Genomic DNA, 21,454 nt, shown 5'->3' with positions numbered 1-21,454 from the left:
AAGAACAATTAATATTTATGTAGTGCCTTTAAGGTAATAGAACATCCCAAGGTGTTTCCAGGAACATTATAAAATAAAATGATGCCAAGCTAAATAGAGATATTAGGTCACATGACAAAAAGCTAATCAAAGAGGTAGGTTTTAAGCAATGTTTTAAAGGAGAAAAGCAAGGTAGAGAGGTGAGGAGATTTAAGGAGGGAATTCCCAAGCTTGGAATCTGGGCAGCTAAAGCCATAGCCACCAATGGCAGAGCAATTCAAATTGGGGAAACTCAAAAGAGACCAGAATTAGATGAGCAGTGATAACCGAGGGGGTTTTGAGCTGGTGGGGATTACAGAGATAAGGAGGGGTAAGGTGTAGCCATCTGGGATGGCCACTTCCAAAAGTAAACATGGTCACTTACAAAAGGAAGTATGGCCACTTGCAAAGAATCACAGGAAATATGGCCAATGCAGGATCCAGACGAACTCAGAGCTTAAGTGTATATTTGCACTAGATAACCATTATCGAAACCCCCAGCCGATTTGCATTCTAATGGCCCATTTCCCCAGAACAAAAGACCCCAGACTTGTACTCGGGTATCAGATACAGACTTATCGGCGCCACTCCCTTCACCCAGGAAGCCCAAATAGGCAAGGTCAATGATCGCTCAGGACACGCCAAGCCATCAAGGCACCAGCCTCTTTATTGGCTAAAATCGAAGGCAGTAATCGAAGCCTGCCGAATAATTGGGTCCAAAGCTAAGGACCGCCCAAAAGAGCGTAAAACCCCAAAGGATAAAAAGAGACACTGCCATGTGTTCAAACTATTTTGGCCCCAGCGCACTCTTGGCCCCGGCCTACGCCTGATACCAATTGCAGCACCACAACCAGAAGCAAGGTCAAGATCAACGACCGCTACCAGACGGACGAGTCCAGCAGAAACGAAGTCACTTCTTCAGACCCAGCCACGCAAGATCCGAACAAAGGCCTTGTTCCTCTGTATAAAGCCGGGTGCCTGAAGTTAAGTACAGGTTGTTGTAGTGTTAGGCGTAATTTAGCTTGTACTGTTTTATGTTGCATGTCGAAGTAATTCTTGTGTGTAAATAAATTATCATTGAACTTGAACTAACTAACTGGTTGTTGGGTCTTTGATCGATATCCGGTTAAATCTTGTGGTGGTATCATCTGATACCTGCCGACTCTGAAAGCAATATCCTCATTAATAACTGTCAGATTAATATCTGAATAAAAGGGCAGCACGGTGGGTTAGCCCTGCTGCCTCACGGCGCAGAGGTCCCAGGTTCGATCCCGGCTCTGGGTCACTGCCCGTGTGGCGTTTGCATATTCTCCCCATGTTTGCGTGGGTTTCGCCCCCACAACCCAAAGATGTGCAGGGTAGGTGAATTGGCCACGCTAAATTGCCCCTTAATTGGGAAAATGAATTGGGTACTCTAAATTTATAGAAAATATCTGAATAAAGTAGATACCCCAAACTTGGCAACATTATTGGTGACGCTGGTGGGATAGTATTCCACTCATTAAAAAGAGCAACATTATTGGCGTCTCCGGTGCAAATTGGCAACATTATTGGCGACTCTGGTGGGATTCGACCTAGAAGTGATTTTGTCACTCAGAGAGAACCCACAAAACGTTGAACTGAAATCCAATTGGGAAATGTGAAAGAAACCAAAAGTGCAAGGCCCGTATCGATCAAATCTCCAAGATTCTGAAGTGTGTATTAACTTGCATGCGTACTAACAGGGATATATGGTAAACTCGTTAGATTTTGTTGCGTAAAACTATCGGGAGTATTGTGAACCGGAAAATAGCTTAGGCCAAACCCGCTGTTCGAATCGCCGCCCTCTTCCCCCCGTCCCAAATTTACGGTAGAGGAAAAGAGATACTAGTAGTAATGGCAGCAAAGGCAATGGAACGCCTAATGAATCCGCAGGAACCAGAGGTCACAGCAACCAGTAGAGCAGAGCAGTGCCCCATATGGGAAGAGGAATTGAGAAAGTACTTGAAGGGGAAAGGATGGCCCCTCTGGTCCACGTTTTGTTCAAATGAAGAGTCAGGTCCAGGTAGTATAGGACAAACCTGGTGGGATAACCTAACCGAGATACATTAAAAAGAATGTAGGAAAAGTTTGTAAGCCAATGGCAACCATGTCCTGTCTGGCACAATTGCGAGGCACAGAGGAGGTCGTGAGGACGCTCCGCAGACAGCTTGTAGAGAAAGAGGAGAAGAGTGAGGGAAATTTTAGTCAATGTGAGAAAGTTAATGAGCAACTCTGAGAGCAGCTAAAGACAAGGAGATGGCTGAAGTCAAACGGGCACACCAATCTTGTATAGTTCACCCAAGCAGCTTTCAGACACAATACGATAAGGCCTACACAACATGCAGTTTTGGTAAGAGAAGAGACGGAACAGCAGGTAGAACAGCTAAAGAAACAATGCGAAGATTTGGAGGCAGCTTTACGAACACTCCATAGTTCCAAAACGGAACAAAGGCAGAGTTCAGAAGATCACGCCAAAATGTAGGCAACAAACAGTCAGGTTACGTGCGGATTCAGAGACACCCTTGGACCGAATTTAGATCAGGAAAATGTCCCCGATTGGCAGGAACTCAATGAAACTGCCCATAGATATGTAGAAGACACGGAGAATCAGAATAGAGCCCCCTAGGCCCCGAAAAGGAACGCACCCGCACCACCGACTGCACAGGCAGCCCACAACCCCATGAATCCAGTCACCACGCAGCGCAAGTCACCAATTTTGTGTACACCACCCCACTAACCATCACACAATTGAGAGATGCGTGCGACAAAATCATTTCATTGAGCGGGTAAGACAACAGGCAGTTACGTACGGTCTGGACGAACCGGAGGAAGTGAAGCTTATAGTAATGAGCCTTGACCCATCCCTTAGCTTAGCATTACCAGACCCACAGAATGTAGGAGGAGGAAGCCTCCAGGACATGAAGACAGCTATTTTAGACGCAATTGGTTACAACAGAAGAGACCCCGAAGAAGGTCTAAACTGTTGTAGACAAAAGAAGGGAGAGCATCCGACTGCTTACGCAGGACGCCTTTGGATACACTTTAAAGGGGTCTTTGGGGATTTAGTCTGCGCACATTTAAATGTTGACAACACAACCAAATGGGCCCGCACTTTAGTCTCCCACGTCACAGAAGCAGGTCAAAAAGCCTGTGTGAATTACGACCCCGCAGATGCCACACATAATGAAGTGTGCGTTTTAAAGAGACTCTCCAGAGCTTGGGAACAATCCCTACATAGAAAGGCAGAAGCCAATATGAACCCAATAAGGACACATCAGCACCCTCCATGGGTAAATGAGGGTAGAACTGAAGGACAGCCCCCCAGAGCACAGGCACCACGAGGATGCTATAATTGTGGACAGCAGGGACATTACGCCCGCGAATGCAATGCCCCCCTGAACCAGCAACGGAACCAGCAATCGAACGCCCCACCTAGGAACAATGTTAGGCCCATACACAGTGTTGGCGCCCGTCCAGATAATTCGACCAATAGCACAGATTGACGGTGTTCGGACGCCCTAACTTGGGTCTGCGACACGCTGAGATAAATCAGGCAGACCAGTAGTCACAGGCACAATCCGGGAACATCCAGTAGAGTTCCTTTGGGACACAGGAGGGTCCCGCACCACTTTAACCTCCTCCACAATGTTTCAGCGCGACAAATGGCCCACCACAGCCACCATCACTCTTAGTGGATTTACAGGACATGTACAGCAGGGATACATTACGGCCCCCGTAGATATTCAACTCGGAAACATAAATACCAGGCACCCTGTTGTTTTGGTGGATTTGCCCCAAACAGAAGAGCACATTTTAGGAATCGACTTCATGAGCTCACACAACTTTCGGCCTCGTGAATAAGTGTCTTTGGAAAATGGCCAGAACAGCAAGAGCCCCCGCCACGCTCACAGTAGGAGATTACGAACACAGAATATGCTCAGTGGGAGATTAGTGGTTTGACCCACAAACGATTACCACAAATATGATGAGTAGAGAGGTCCTAAGAAGTCATAAAACATCCTTCGCCCAGCACAAGCACGATTGCGGAAAAATTCCAGGAACAGTCACCATTACAGGTCCCGATCCCAAGCCCCAGAAGCAATACGGTTTCCCACAGCAAGCCGAGGGAGAAATTACAAAAGTAATTCAAAGTTTGCTAGACCAAGGCATAATTCGGCCCGCAGCCTCAACAAACAATGCCCCAATTTGGCCCATAAGAAAACCAGACGGTTCATGGAGATTAACCACAGATTACAGAGAACTCAATAAAGTAACTCCATGAGCAGCCCCCACCGTTGCCACGAGTCCCGAAACAATGCTAAAGCAGGGACTACAGTCAAAGTATTTTACGGTACTGGACATTAGCAATGGCTTTTGGTCCATTCCTTTAGATAATTGCCAATACACATTTGCCTTCACGTTCCAAGAACAGCAATATACGTGGACATGCCTTCCGCAAGGTTTCCACAACTCCCCCTCCATTTTTCACTGACTATTGGCAAACAAACTATCCAAATTTTCCCGACCCGAATGCCTCATTCAGTATGTGGATGACTTGCTCCTACAAACTGACATAAAGGAAGAGCACGTTAAGCTTCTTTCCGAATTATTAGGTCTCCTACACTCAATTGGATGTAAAGTTAACCCGAAAAAAGCCCAGATCCTAAAAGAAAAGGTCCTTTACTTAGGCACCATTTTCACACACGGAAAAAGAGAGACAGAATAGAAACGTATTGAATCAATAGTTAAATTGCCCTTGTCCCACACTGTCACTGCACTCCGGTCACTTTTAGGATTAGTTGGTTACTGTAGGAACCATATAGATGGTTTTGCCACAAAGGCAGCCCCACTTTCCGAGCTCTTTAAAAAGAACGCCCCATGGGAGTGGCTTCCACAGCACATGGACACCATTGATGCATTAAAACGCGCCCAAGGCACAGCTCCCGCTTTGCAGGTACCAGACCCACACTCTCCATACGCCATAGAAATAGCGACCACTGACCGAACTCTATCGGCCGTACTACTCCAAGAAAGACATGATCATTTCGGACCCGTAGCCTATGCCTCACGCGTTTGGGATCCAGTGGAGCAAGGATTTTCAGCCTGCGAACGGACTTGCTCGCAATCTTTTGGACAGTGCAATATTTTGCATATATCACAGGCCACAACCCCGTAACGATTTTAACCGAGCGCACCCCAATGAAAATGAAATGAAATGAAAATCGCTTATTGTCACAAGTAGGCTTCAATGATTTTACTGTGAAAAGCCCCTAGTCGCCACATTCTGGCTCCTGTTCGGGGAGGCTGTTATGGGAATTGAACCGTGCTGCTGGCCTGCCTTGATCTGCTTTCAAAGCCAGCGATTTAGCCCTGTGCTAAACAGCCCCTGCAGCTACTGTTAGATGGTAGGTTAAAGGACAGTTCAGTTAGCCAGATCAGAGCAGCTCACTGGACACTGTTATTACAAGGAAGGGACATCACAGTTAAATGGCCAAAGACCCACACATTTATAGCGGACAATTTACAATATGAAGGAACCCCACGAGTGCCAGATCATTGCAGCCAAACACCACACAGGACCCTTTATTCCAAAATCGCTACACCCACGTGTAGGTAGTAAAGCTCAGAATCCCCCCTCCACGGATAACTCTTTAAAATTTTATGTAGATGGTTCATCCACCATTGATAATGGAAAAAGAATAACAGGATGTGGTATTTATGTGGAAGACGTGCAGGGACGCGCATTAGAGGAGGTATCGCTAAAATTGCCAGGTCACTTAGGATCGGAGGCAGCCGAATTAGCCGCAATTGCATATGTAGTGCAGCACCCAGATTCTTTCCCGACCCCCGCAGATATATATTCGGACAGTTTATATGTCTGGAACAGTTTGACGGAATTCCTGCCCCTGTGGGAATCTAGAGGATTTATATCCGCTGACGGTAAACCCCTACCCTCAGCCCCATTATTGAAGCACATTCTTGAAACAGCTAAAGACCGCACATATGGCATAATAAAAGTCAGAAGCCACCATCGTTCGTCCCCACCCGGTAACATAAAGGCAGACGCCCTAGCAAAGGCAGGATCACGACATGGTCATTTTTGGCAACCCCCCCCACGGAGAGTGAGCCAATACACACAGTCCATCTCACAGAAAAATATCGAAGATTTAGCCCAGGCCCAAAAGGCAGACGACACTCTTAAGACAAATTTTAGATGGTACCTTCCAGGCCCCCTACGACAAATTAAAGGACACACTGACGGTACAGGACGGAATAATTTTAAAGAATGGAATTTATGTGGTCCCCACCCAGGACAGAAACCAGATAATTTGCCAATTTCACGATGGGCACGGACATCAGGGGATAGAAACCACCATTGTCCACTTAAGACCTTTTGTGCTGGTGGCCCGATTTAAAAGCAGACATCATTATGTTGACAATTGTTTAATTTGCGCACAAAATAATCCAGAAAGATACTCCAGGAAAGGTCAGTTAAGGCACACCCGACCTGTTAATGGCCCATGGACGAATTTACAGCTTGATTATATTGATTCCCCCCCTGCAGAAATGGTTTTAAATATGTGTTGGCAGTGATCGACACCTTCACAAAATGGGTGGAAGCATTTCCCTCCAGGACAAACACGGCTAAGGCAACAGCCAAGATTTTAACGCAGCAGATATTTACACGATAGGGACTCCCCCGCAGCATTGAATCGGACCAAGGTTCTCATTTTACAGGCAGAGTAATGCAGAATGTCCTGACAATTTTCGGCATAAAACAGAAGTTCCATATTGCTTATCACCCACAATCCAGCGGCATTGTGGAACATATGAATCGGACCCTGAAAGCTACTATTAGGTAAATGGTGCAAAAGCACAACACCACGTGGGACACGGTTCTCCCATTCGCCCTTATGTTTATTAGGAACACAGTATCAAGTTCCACAGGATTCACCCCCAACAGCCTCATGACCGGACGACCCATGAAAGGAACTGAATATTTATTAGGACTTGATTTGGCCAGCCCCACAGTCACCGCCCTCACCCACGAAAAAGCAGTCCAACCGGTCACAGAAAATATAAAGCAGCCCAGCTCGCTGCAGCTGTCCGACTAGGCGCTAGGAAAAATCAGAGTAAGGCCTGCTTTGATAAAACAGTCCACCCAGTAGAGTGTACAGTTGGTCAGCAAGTGATGGTTTCCCTATACAACCCAAGTTCGTTCCTTTCCCCTAAATTTGCAGGACCCTACTCCATTTCGGATAAAGTGAGCCCCTCTGTGTAAAAAATAGCCTACCCTGATGGAAAATCAGGTTGGTTCCATATCAACCAGCTTAAAGTTTATGGAACCCAATGCAGCCACTCACACCACGTCTCCCTGGCAATTATCATAGAATTATCATAGAATTTACAGTGCAGAAGGAGGCCATTCGGCCCGTCAAGTCTGCACCGGCTCTTGGAAACAGCACCCCACCCAAGGTCAACACCTCCACCCTATGCCCATAACCCAGCAACCCCACCCAACACTAAGGGCAATTTCAGACACTAAGGGCAATTTATCACGGCCAATCCACCTAACCTGCACATCTTTGGACTGTGGGAGGAAACCGGAGCACCCGGAAGAAACCCACGCACACACGGGGAGGATGTGCAGACTCCGCACAGACAGTGACCCAAGCTGGAATCGAACCTGGGACCCTGGAACTGTGAAGCAATTGTGCTATCCACAATGTTACCGTGCTGCCCACAAATGGCAGACAGGTACGCCCCACCCACTGACAACCGAGACCGACCCTCCCCCAGCCATGACAGAACGTCCACAGACCCGACCGTGTCTCCGCCCACAGGAACGACTTTCCGCCTTGAACTTGATTCAGGCGCTAGCGACAACGCTCCAGCCTTATTGGAAATCAACAACCAATGGCACAACAGCCCAGGCTCCAGTTGCTCCAGCCCCTGGAACCACGACCAAGACATGTTTGGCCCCCATACCCCCTTTCATTGCCACAGCCAGAGCCACCGCCACCACCCGACAAGAGAAATTTGCCTTTTGCAGCTACTGCCACTCATGACCAAAGAATTCCCCATTGGCACCGTGATAACTCGTATCGATTGATAAGGAATGACGATTCGGATCCCACAACAGCCCACGCGGCCATGGCACGAAAATGCCAGACACGAGTTTGGCAACCGGGAGATGGTGATGACTGAGAGTCTGACTCCCATTACAGTAACCCTTTCGCAACGCTTTTTCATACTGAACCCTGAGGTGTCCATATGATGAGAAAAAGGAACTGCATGTGAATTACGGTGTCCTATTTCCTGATGGAGCCTGCCCGTTTTCTTACTTTCTTTCTTTCTGATCTTACATGGTTTTAGTTAATGTCACTTCGTCATGGAATTTCTTGATACAGTTTATTCTTCCGGTCTCATATGTTTTAATTAAGATCATAGATCATAGAATTTGCAGTGCAGAAGGAGGCCATTCGGCCCATCGCGACTGCACCAGCATTTGGAAAGAGCACCCTACCCAAGCCCACACCCCCACCCTAACCCCATAACCCAGTAACCCCACCCAACACTAAGGGCAATTTTGGACACTAAGGGCAATTTAGCATGGCCAATCCACCTAACCTGCACATCTTTGGACTGTGGGAGGAAACCGGAGCACCCGGAGGAAACCCACGCACACGGGGAGAACGTGCAGACGCCGCACAGTGACACAAACCGGGAATCGAACCTGGGACCCTGGAGCTGTGAAGCAATTGTGCTAACCACTATGCTACCGTGCTGCCCTCGCTATGCCCTAATGTCGCCCATTTACTAATTTTTTGATGCAGTTATGATTACTCTTCTGCACATTGTCGGAGTCCACATGTTACAAATTCTTTCTGCTTGTGTAAGGTCATCCAGGCACTGATCCCCGTCCTACCCGAGGAATTCCACTCATTCTTGCCCTGCCGCGGCTCACACACACCCCATGTTCCCGTCATTGCGAGCAATTTGGAAAAGTTCTTAACACTCCATACTGTCCTTGGCAGGTCTTTGTTTCCCCTCATCTGTTCTTTTTGCGTGTGGTTTCAAGAATGCTTTTTGCCACAGTCTCTGCACTCAACTCTTTACTTTCAGCGACTCTTTGGTCGCTACCCCAACTGCTATTTACATGTTCAACACACTTGGTTGTAACAAAATTTGCTGCGATACGCATCGACCACAAGCTGCGAGATTCCTTGCACTTTAACAGCATTTTTTTTTTTTTTTTTTCGCGGATGCCTTATCTCCAAAATGGTTATTTCAAAAAAAAATGGGGGAGTCACACATGGTGACGATTCTAATGGGTAATTGAAGTTCAGAAGAGAAAGACAAACAAAACGAGATATTAACCAAGGGTAATAACAGATATTATGCTTGCACCCCCAGGAATATACGAAGAACGAAGAACAAAAAGACAAGAAGATGAAGACAGAACTGATGACCTCCATTATGATCATGGTTGGAACCCTACAGTTGCGAGCATTGTACGCATTTACCCCCTACGCCATACCGGCCCCGAATATAACCACACAACATGAGACCCCTAGCCCGGACACCACACCACACAGAGATACACACTGATACCCCCACATGGTGCGAAACATTGTAAAGTGGTATTCCCTCTCCTATACAGTAGAAGCCCTCTTGGTAATAGCAATACTCTGCAGTGTCGTTCAGCCACTTAGACTCCGCAAATGGCGAAGAGCCTCCCGCTCCCCGATATATACACTCCAAGCCCCTTTCTTTAGAATCTACCAAACCCCACACACCTTTTAAACTTTTTACTGACGAAATAAAGGTTGTATTTTTCTATGAGTGTAATGACTTAAGTAGAAATGTGATGCTGTTGTTTAAATTTTTGTACTGTATTATAAGTTTGATATTTGCCTGCAGCATGAGTGTAGCTTAGGTAATGACAGTTAGAGGTTCCCTTATGTAAATAAGTTAAATGTATAATGATTAAATGTTTTATAGTGACCCCTTAGAATTTATGAATGTGTGATGTTTTAAAAACTTAGGAAAATGCTCCAAAAACATAGGACAGAGTAGTGTAGAACCTGTCCTTGACCAAGGGGAACCGGCACACCAAAGACGGATGAAGGACCAATAGCGTGATCCACCACGCTTCGCGTTTGGATCAAAAGGACGGGATGTAGCCATCTGAGATGGCCACTTACAAAGGGAAGTATGGCCACTTGCAAAGAATCACGGGAAATATGGCCAATGCAGGATCCAGACGAACTCAGAGCTTAAGTGTACATTTGTCACTAGATAACCAGACACTATCGAAACCCCCAGCCGATTTGCATTCTAATGGCCCATTTCCCCAGACTTGTACTCAGGTATCAGATACATCGGCGCTACTCGCTTCACCCAGGAAGCCCAAACAGCCACGGTCAATGACCGCTCGGGACACGCCCAGCCATCAAGGCACCAGCCCCTTTATTAGCTAAAATCGAAGGTAGTAATCGAAGCCTGCCGCATTATTGGGTCCAAAGCTAAGGACCGCCCAAAAGAGCGCAAAACCCCAAAGGATAAAAAGAGACACTGCCACATGTTCAGTCTCTTTTGGCCCCGGCGCACCGGCACTCTCTTGGCCTGGCCTACGCCTGATACCAATTGCAGCACCACGACCCGAAGCAAGTTCAAGATCAACGACTGCTACCAGACGGATGAGCCCAGCAGAAACGAAGTCACTTCTTCAGACCCAGCCACGCAAGATCCGAACAAAGGCCTTGTTCCTCTGCATTAAGCCGGGTGCCTGAAGTCAAGTACAGGTTGCTGTAGTGTTAGGTGTAATTTAGCTTGTAGTGTTATATGTTGCATGCCGAAGTAATTCTTGTGTGTAAATAAACTATCATTGAACTTGAACTAACTAACTGGTTGTTGGGTCTTTGATCGATATCCGGTTAAACCTTGTGATGGTATCATCTGATACCTGGCGACTCTGAAAGCAATATCCTCATTAATAACTGTCAGATTAATATCTGAATAAAGTAGATACCCCAAACTTGGCAACATTATTGGTGACGCTGGTGGGATCGTATTCCACTCATTAAAAAGAGCAACATTATTGGCGCCTCTGGTGCAAATTGGCAACAAAGGTCATAGAGAGGTTTGAAAATAAGGATGAAAATTTTAAAATCAAGGCATAGTGAGTACATGAGTGATATGTGAATGGGTCTTAGTGTGAGTTAGGACATGGGTGGCAGAGTAATAGATGACCAAGTTTACAGAGAGTGGAAAGTAGGAGACAGGCTAGGAGTGCATTAGAATAATGCTGAAGTCCAGAGGTAACAATGGCATGAATGAAGATTTCAGCAGAACAACGACAACGGCAGGGGCAATGTCAGGTTATGTTATGGAAATAGATGGGCTGTGTGATGGTGTAGACATGTGGAACAAAAGAAGTGCAAGACTTCTCTCAAAAATATATAAAGTCAGATCACTTTGGATGCTAAATTACTGCAAAAAGTTTATTTTGAACAGCTGGAACACAGGGGTTTTGAAATAGTAGCTGATTCATTGCTTTGTAAACAAATACTGAAACTCAAAACCTTTTTGGCTTTATTAGTGCAACATTGTGACACCTTATATAAACACAAGAGAAAAAAACAACTTTGATTTAATTAGCATCCTATTAAGTCTGTGGACATCCTGAAACACTTCTCAATTAATTAATTACTCTGCATGTGCAGGCACTGTTATTATCTGGCTACATGTAGCCACCAATTTGCAAAGTGTTACTAACAGTAAATTGGATTAAGGTCCTGTTGGTTCTGTTGATCGAGGAAGTAATATTGGTCAAGGCATTGGAAGGACTCTGCTCCTCAAGTAAAGGGTCTTTAACATCTATTTCAGTGGTCTCCAACCTTTTTAAAATTAAAAAAAATAAATTTAGAAAACCAAATTGTTTTTTCTCCAATTAAGGGGCAATTTAGTGTGGCCGACCTACGCAACCTGCACATCTTTGCATTGTGGGGGTGAAATCCAAGCAGACATGGAGAGAATGTGCTAACTCCACACGGACAGCGACCCAGGGCCTGGATTCGAAACTGGTTCCTCAGCCACGCAGTCCCAGTGCTAACCAAAGCGCCACATGCCGCCCCATCTTCAACCTTTTTAAGCACAAGATCCCTTTTAAAATCTAAATGCAAACAAGGTCTACTGTTAAAAGAAATCGACTTTATGAAAACCCCCAAAAATCTACGCTGTGCATAACACTCACCTATTCTTAGTGTGGCACATGTGCTTCCACACTATCGGAGTGCTGTGAAGTCTGGGTCATAGTTTGAGATAGCCAGTCTCGTACAGTCCATCAGATCTGGGCATACGCGAGATGAGTGTGATACTTGGACTTGATGACTTTGATCTCAGAGGTATGTGGAACTAAAGTAGGCCTTCACCTTGAGTGTGCGGGATGTCAGAAAAGGGTACTTCTCTCGGTTTACAAGTCCCCAAAAGTTTTTATCATTGACCTAACTTTCAGTTCTCTGTCATTTTGCATGGTGATGATTGCTGCATCAAGTCCACTGCTTTGTTCCAATACCTGCTGAAATTGTGCTGTCAGTTCTCCAATGTCCACTTGGAGCAAAAGGTTTGAGACAGTGATTTGTTCCATCTTGCTTAACTCCGGAAATCACCCGCCAAATTCCTTTTCCCAATTTGTTCAGGCGGTCACAGAATTTATTTGGATGGAACCCTTCCTGTTTGACCTGTTTTTGGATTTTCTCCAAATTTGAGAAGTGCTCAATAATTTTATTCTTTAACTGAGAGACCCACAGGCCCAGTTTCAACTTGAACACATTCACTGCACTCATCATGTGTGACAAATCTCTGTCCCTCCCCTGCAGTTCACAATTCAGCAAACGGCAAGTCTAGCAACCATGCATTATCTGTCAGCTCGCTGTACACCTAATTTCTTGATATAAGAAAGGTGACAATTTCAGGGAGCAGATCTAAAAATTTCTGGAGGACATTTCCTCAACTTAACCACCTCACATCAGGCGGCAAGGTGGCATAATGGTTAGCACTGCTGCCTCACGGCACTGAGGACCCGGGTTCGATCCCGGCCCTGGGTTACTGTCCGTGCGGAGTTTGTACATTCTCCCCATGCTTGCAGAGGTCTCACCCAAAGATGTGGCGGCTAGGTGGATTGGCCACACTAAATTGCCCCTTAATTGGAAAAAAATAATTGGGTACTCTAAATTTATATTAAAAAAAACACCTTACATCTGCATGAAGGATTAGTTCACTGTAGGTGGCATCAAACTCATCAAGTAACGGTTTGAGCAGGGGATGTTGCAGAGCTCTGGCATGAATTGAGTTAACGATCTTGACAACAACTGTCATTACATAAGAAAAGTGAATAATCTTGCTCGCTAGCACTTGTTGGCGGAAGGAGGGGAAGTCAGGAACATTTCTGGAAAGTGCAATAAAGCCTGCGTTGACACCCAGCATTGGCGGTCCCACCATTGGTTGTGATTGAAACCAGTTTCCTGATCGGAATGTTTTTCTCAGTCACATTTTTTGAATTCATTGGAGACATCTTCACCTCTTGTCCTCTGAGAGGCAAATGAGTGAGAAAGTTCTCCTTTGTTTTTAAGTCACTGAATGGCAGGCGAACAAAACCAATCAGCTGGGCTGTATCCGTCATGTCTACTGATTAATCAAACTGCAGTGAGAAACATTCACAGCCTGATAAGTCTTGGTGTTTTTGCTGAGACACATCCTTGGACAACAATTCCACCCTTCTGGCTACTGTTAAAGTGCCAAACAACATGTTCTTGATGGCTGTCACAATTTCATCTTTGTTTTACAAATCTTCGAACCAAGTGTTGGCAGCAATGTCATAACCTCTTTGATAACTTTGTCATCAGTGAATGGTTTCTTATGTTTTTCTAGCAGACGGCAAATGTATAAAGATGCCTCTTTGCTAGCCTTATCTTAACCACAGGTTTTGAAAAGAGTGACTGTTCAGCTTTCAAAATTCCCTTTAACTCCCCAACTTTCTTCATCCGAATTGCGCTGTTTAAAGAGAAATATTCTTAAATTTCTGCATACATTGCCTTGTGATGCCGTTCCAAATTATCTTTTACTCAAGGCTACACTGTTGACAAATGGTCTTGCCTTTGACATTCGTAAGAAAGGAATTTCCTATTCCCGGTGGAAATGGTAATTTTTCTGCCCTCTTGGAGGTCCCTGGCTCCTTGCTCATCAACCTGTCTTCAATCAGCTTATTCCAAATTTTTGTGCCTGCGAGAATCCCGTTGCCCAAATCCTGCAGATTTCCGGCATCGTTCAGCATGCAATGAGTTGATTAGCTCATCATTATGAGAATCCAGAATCACGAGCAATTTGGCGCAGTTCAGCACGCAATGAGCTGGTTCTTTTGTCACAATGAGAAATCCCAAGTCTTGTGCAATTTGGAGCGATTCGGCAGGCAATGAGCCGATTCACTTGTCATTAGGAGAAATTCCAATTCTCGTGCAATTTGGCACGGTGCAGCACGCAATGAGCTGATAATCGCTCGCCATTACGAGAATCCAGAGGCTTGCGCAACTTGACGCAGTTCATCATGCAACGACAATTGATTATTTGAGACCCAGGGATTGACCTGTCGATCGACTATTTGGAGACTACTGATCTACTTGAAAAGGCAGGGCCTCAATTTTGCACTTCAACTGATTTACGGCAGCCCTGATATTGCAACTTTCTGCATGAGTCTTAGCCAGATTATGCACTCATCCTAGATTAGAGTTGAAAACAGAATCATCTGACTCAGAAGCAAAAGTGATACCAGATAAGTCAAGATACATCTTGGGTGGAATCTTCCCAGCCCAGACTGGTGGTGTACTGTGGTGTATAATTGCACGCCAGGGGTTGTTCGCTGACGCTGTCCCACCCTTGGGCCAGTTTTCCAGTGGTGGCTGTCACAGGAATTTGCAACCCGCTCCACGGAGGTGGACAGCGAATTAAGACGCCTTAGGGACCATTTTCCAAACCTGTCGGTATTTTCCTGGGGTCGAGCCAGCCCCCCTCACTCCCGCCCCCGCGGCGAGTCCAAAGTGTTCGAAAGATTCATGCGAAGTTTTATGTAAAGATTAATCTACCCCAAGCACACTTACTGCTCGTACCAATTTCATACATACATGATACATCTGTCTTTAAATACCAACTTCCGAAATGCATGTTGTTTAGAAAAAAGTATCTAAAGGATGGAGGTTTGTTTAGAGTACCCAAACAACATTTGTCAATGTTGACATGAATTAAGGTCAAACAAGCAACAAGGCCAACAAAAGACTTCAGCAGTATGTGCAATAGCTATCCAAAGGGTCTCCCAAAGACTCATCACATTCCTCAGAAGATCATTAGAAAAGGAATTTCAAGACCAATGCTGCACATTATCTACAGAAAAGCTTGCCACTAAAAATGCATTCTGTTGCACAAAGGCAAATGATTCAAATCATGGGGAGTTCAGGATCAAAGAACATCAGTCAAAACACTTACCAATTCAGGAGATATCAATGTGGATGAAGGACACATTATCTAAATAGTATGCTAAAACGCTCAAGAATGTTGGAACATGGTAAAAGCATTTCTTGATGTAATATCAAACAAAACTGTTCTAGGATAATCCAAAATAAAGCGGCAGATTTTGTAGGGTTACCACGTACATTATTGAGTACACATTCAAAAGACTGCTATTCATTGAAACCACAATAGCACAAGTACATCTCAATGTGTTGTTACATAACAATTCACTGTGCCAAACAAAGATGTTAAACTCATAATTAATTTTCTTTCAACACACGATATATGTTTTAAATATGAAACAAAGCAATTTTTTCAATTAAAAACGAATTAATTTATTCCATTCTGTGGATACATTTTAATAGCACTCTGTTTAGCCACTTGGTGATATGCCAGTGGGACCATCCCAAATTTTAAATTAAGATACTGAGTATAATTAGGCAATATGTAATTCCCACTATACTCCACAAATTATTAGCTAAATTTGTAACAGGGCCCATCAGTAACTTTTGCTGACTCACCACATTACTTTGCCAAAAAGTATCTTTTACCATGTGCATCTTGTGTTTTGCAATCTTAGGTGCAGTATGCCATGTCTCCACTTCCAGAGGCAAACTGAGACTCGCAATATTCATTCAGCATTTTGAAACTGCATTTACTCTGGTGGTAACCAGCTACTAAACAAGGTTTCCAGCAAAAACTAAGGAAGAGAACACTAATATATAATATTAATAAATGTGTTAGAAAATACATCACATTTCACATTTAATGTTTAGCTTGTTTTGCACAACTAATACATTTCAGGACGCAGAGTGCAGGTAATGAAAGGTTAAATTTAGGTGAGTGAAATGCCAAGTCATCAGAAAATTAATGTTGGGTCCCTGTAGTACATTAATTGTACACAGCAACAAATGTGAACATTGATTTCCCCACTGCATTTGTCTTATAACAGAACTATCAAAAATACCCAAGTTAGTATAATCAGTTTTAGCATAAACTGCATTTCCTACAATACTGTAAGTTTAAAAATAATTAAGCCACTCATGAAATTATATTTAGAGGCCCTGCAACTTTGAGGGTAGAGCACCGAACTTTCAAACAGACGATCTAGACTAGAGTTCCATCCCCAGTCTGCTAGATGGGCCACTGAGTACCAGCAGAGCATTCCAGCTCAGAGGGAAAAGTAAAAACAGGCAGGAACTGACCCACCGTACAAAAGTGCACAATTCCAGTTGTCTGGTCACGAAGTGAACGGATGCTGGCCATGGAGAAGTCTACAGCTCAGGCCATGCCATTGTCCCAGGTGGAGGAGGAAATGTGTTGACAAGAGGTAGCAGATAGGGACCTAACAGGAAAACAAGTTATCTGACATCAGCTGTTTTGGTTTCTGGCACTTGATGTGTTGGTCAAAGTATCATACTCAAAGTACATTCTTCAAAACAGAACCAGAACCGTTAAGTATCATAAGAGTTATAGGTTCTAGTAGACTTGATCAAACCCTTTTTTTTAAACTTTGGCATTTAAGACTAGGCACTGCCATCTGAGCACATTCAGACTTGTGTGATTCAAGTATTTTGCAAAATATTATACAATAAAAGGGTTTAAAAAAAATAAACCACAGTGCTCACCTGCCAACTAACCCTGGAGGACAAGTTTTCCACAATAATTCTGTATTCAGTACGAACTGGACGGCTACCTCTGAGAAAGAAGCAAGAAAAATGTATTCAATTCTTTAAGCCAATATTATACTGACTGCGTTTGAGTAGCAATTTCAGTGCAGAACTGAAGAACCGTTTTTTTGCAGACAAAGCTTTTTATTTTAAAGGGACAATTTAGCATGGCCAATCCACCTAACCTGCACATCATTGGACTGCGGGAGGAAACTGAAGCACCTGGAGGAAACCCACGCAGACATGGGCAAAATGTGCAAACTCCACACAGACAATGACCCAAGGCTGGAATCAAACCAGGGTCCTTGGCGCTATGTGGCAACAGTGCTAACCACTGTGTCACCCTACCGCCCACCACAGACAGAGTGCTTATACTCAAACGCAAACAGTAAGAGCCGCCTTCTAGACTTTCTAATTCCAGCAAGTTTCTACTGATTGAGAAGAACTCTCCAAATAGTTAGTTCTTCAATCACAAGGAACCAAAAGGCAAGTTGCTGGTGCACAAGATGTTTTAAAAAACCTTAAAACAAGTAATGTTCCTGACTTTAGCAGCACAATTAGTACTGTTCTGGGTAATCTAATTTCAAATGAGGCAGCACAACTGCTGCAATTCTGCAGGGCCGGATATAAGGAGGGAAAGAGAAATAGTCCATGTTCTTAATCATTATTCCGGTGACCATTGCTAGGCCTGGTTGTGATGTTTCTAAAACACAAATAGTCTATGGAAATTCCACAACTGGGTAAGATACTGGAAGGCATGCAGAACAATATGCAACAAAGAGCAAATGCATTCAAGTGAAAAGGAGAGGTAACTGAGAAGGAGAAACAAAAATCTAGCAATGAGGCATGTGAGAAGTGGGGATCAAGACTTCCGGTAGCGGCCATGACCTGCTAGGTCACGCGAACGGCAGCTCCAGCAGGGATCGGTGTTTCGGGCCGCTAAAAGGAGTGGCGGCGGCAATTAACAGGAGAGACCGGCGTGGGAACAGACGTGGGAGAGCCCCCCCCCCCGCTGGTGCATGGAGAGGACCAGGAGCAGAGCCGGCAGACGCGCAAACCCGGGGAAGGTCGAGAAGGCCCGGGAGGACAAAATGGCGGCCGGAGAAGATCGGGAGGTGTGGGCCCAGTGGGCCAGAGAACAGCTCCTTAAAAACTGCTTCATGGAGCTGAAAACGGAGATGCTGGCCTCCATGGAGAGAATTGTGGTGACTCAGAAGGTGCAGGAGAAGGAGATCAAGGAGGTGAGGAGGAAGATGGCGGAGAACGAGGACGAGATCCTGGGCCTGGCGGTGAAAGCACGAGGCGCTCCATAAGAGATGGCAGGAGAGGCTGGATGACCTTGAGTGCAGATCTTGGAGCCACAATCTGCGGATCCTGGGCCTTCCTGAAGGAGCGGAGGGGGCAGACGTGAGCACGTACGTGGCCACAATGTTGGGGACGCTAATGGGTGCGGGGGCCTACCCTTGGAGCTGGATGGGGCGCACAGGATTCTCGCCAGAAAGCCGAGGGCAAACGAGCCACCGGGGACGATGGTGATACGGTTTCAGCACTTGGCAGACTGGGAGTGAGTCCTGCGGTGGGCGAAGAAAGAGCGGAACAGAAAGCGGGAGAATGGCGAGATGTGAATTTACCAGGACCTGGGAGCTGAGATGGCGAGGAGGCATGCAGGTTTTAACCGGGCGAAGGCGTTCCTCCACGGTAAAGGGGTGAAGTTTGGGCTCCTGCACCCAGCGAGACAGTGGGTAACATGCCAGGACAGGCACCACTATTTTGATACCCCAGACGAGGCATGGTCATTCATCAGGCAGGAGGAGCTGGACCTGAACTAAGGGACTGTTGTATGGGGGTGAAATGTGCGGGTGGGGAGGGACCGAGACGAGGATGGCGGGTAAAGCTTAAGTGTATGGGCATGTCTGCCCTAGTTTGGTTGGGGGGTGTTGTCGCTTGTTTTGCTTGTTTTCCAGGTGTTTTGTTATCAGGTGTTCGGTGCCAGGGAGCGGGAAACGCCCGGGACAGGCAGTCCGGCGCACGGGGAGGTCCCAGATGGCGCTTGCCCCTCTATCCTGCGGGGGAAGGGGGGAAGGTTGCCCGAAGGAGGCAACAAGTTAAGGGTTGGTATATAGTGCCGGGAGCGGCCGGGGTCAGCATGGGTGAGCTGACTCGCGGAAGCACAATGGGGGGGGGGGGGGGGGGGGGGGGGGGGGCAGAGCTAAGCGGATGCTTGGCAAGGGAGGGGGGGGGGGTTGCTGCTTTGCTGACTGAAGGGGAGCCAGGTGAGGGGTATGGATGGAGAATCGGGCGGGGGGGGGGGTCGCCGGGGGGAGAGCTGGAGGAGGGAGGCGGGGGCTCGCGGTTGGCTGAAAAAGGGAGATGGCTAGTCGGCGGTATGGGGGGGGGGGGGTTCTCCTCCACCACCCCCCCCCCCCCCCCCCCCCCCCCCAAAAAAAACCAGGCTGATCACGTGGAACGTGAGGGGCCTGAATGGGCCGGTCAAGCGGTTCCAAGTGTTCTCGCATTTGAAGGGGTTGAAGGCGGACGTGGCCACGTTGCAAGAGATGCGGACCAGACGAGGCTGAGGAAAGGATGGGTGGGACAGGTAGTTTCACTCGGGGTTAGACTCAAAGACCAGAGGAGTGGCTATTTTGGTCAGTAAACGAGTGGCGTTTGAGGCGGGGAGTATCGTGGCGGACAAGGGGGGCAGGTATATAATGGTGAGTGGCAAACTGCAGGGGGTCGGGGTGGTTGTAGTGAATGTATATGTCCCGAACTGGGACAATGCGGACTTTATGAGGCGCGTGTTGGGTAGCATCCCGGACTTGGAGATAAGTCACCTGATTATGGGAGGGGACTTTAATACGGTCTTGGATCCGAGCTTGGATCGTTCCAAGTCCAGAATGGGAAAGAGGCCGGCGGCGGCCAGGGCCTTGTGGGAGTTCATGGGCCAGATGGGGGGAGTGGACCCCTGGAGGTTTACGCGGCCAAGGACGAAGGAGTTTTCCTTTTTCTCCCATGTCCATAAAGTCTATTCGCGAATAGACTTCTTTGTGTTGAGTCGGGCGTTAATCCCAAGGGTGGAGGAGGTAGAATACTCGGCCATTGCGGTCTCTGACCATGCCCCGCACTGGGTGGACCTGCGACTGGGGGTGGGTCAGCGTCCTCTCTGGCGACTGGATGTGGGGCTGCTGGCGGACGAAGAGGTGTGCGGGCGGATAAGGAGGAGTATTGAGAATTATGTGGGAGCGAAGGACACAGGAGAGGTTACGGTGGCAGTGGTTTGGGAGGTTCTGAAGGCGGCCATTAGGGGAGAGTTCATCTCCCATTAGGTCCCATTGAGAGAAGGAGAGGGCGGAGAAGGAGATACTGGTGGGAGAGATACTCAGGGTAGATAGGAGGTATGCGGAGGCCCCAGAGGGGGGGCTGTTGAACGAGCGCTGGAAATTACAGGCGGAGTTTGACTTGCTGTCCACGGGGAAAGCGGAGGCGCAGCTGAGGAAAGCGAAGGGGGCAGTTTATGAGTATGGGGAGAAGGCAAGTAGGATGCTGGCGCACCAGCTGCGCAGGAGGGAGGCGGCCAGAGAGATTGGGGGAGTGCGGGATAGGGAAGGCAACATGGTGCTGAGCCAGAGAGGGTCAATGAAGTCTTCAGGGAGTTCTATGGAAGGTTATACGAGTCGGAAACCCCCGGGGAGGGGGAAGGGATGAGGCGGTTCATGGACCGGTTGAGGTTCCCAAGGGTGGAAGCAGAGCGGGTGCAGGGACTGGGGGCCCCGATTGGGTTGGAGGAGGTAGTCAGGGGGCTGGCAGGCATGCAGACGGGCAAGGGCCCAGACGGCTTCCCCGTAGAATTTTATAAGAAGTTCTCGGAGCTGTTGAGCCCGCTCCTGATGAGAACCTTCAATGAGGCAAAGGAGAAAGGGATCCTCCCTCCGACAATGTCGCAGGCATTGACCTCGCTTATCCTGAAGAAGGAGAAGGATCCACTTCAGTGTGGGTCCTACAGGCCGATATTGCTCCTGAACGTTGATGCCAAGCTGTTGGCAAAAATTCTGGCCACCAGTGATTGGTGAGGACCAGACGGGCTTTGTTAAGGGCAGGCAGCTGAACGCGAATGTGAGGAGGCTCCTGAATATTATCATGATGCCCTCGGAGAGGGGGGAGGTGGAGATGGTGGCTGCGATAGA

The 21,454-nt window shown here is 46.8% G+C and overlaps 1 protein-coding gene across 1 annotated transcript in view; it reads right to left on the bottom strand.

Moving 5' to 3' along the window:
* LOC140407187 (uncharacterized) overlaps positions 1-21,454 on the bottom strand; it is a 148,234-nt gene that overhangs the window by 111,668 nt on the left and 15,112 nt on the right. Inside the window, exon 5 of the mRNA XM_072494860.1 lies at positions 17,232-17,301. Within this exon, the coding sequence (XP_072350961.1) occupies positions 17,232-17,301 (70 nt within the window). The remainder of the gene's footprint in view (positions 1-17,231; positions 17,302-21,454) is intronic.

Source organism: Scyliorhinus torazame, chromosome 2 (assembly GCF_047496885.1).
Source record: "Scyliorhinus torazame isolate Kashiwa2021f chromosome 2, sScyTor2.1, whole genome shotgun sequence".
Lineage (NCBI taxonomy): Eukaryota > Metazoa > Chordata > Chondrichthyes > Carcharhiniformes > Scyliorhinidae > Scyliorhinus > Scyliorhinus torazame.
The sequence above is the reverse complement of the archived record's forward strand: the minus strand, read 5'-3'. Positions and strand labels throughout refer to the sequence as shown.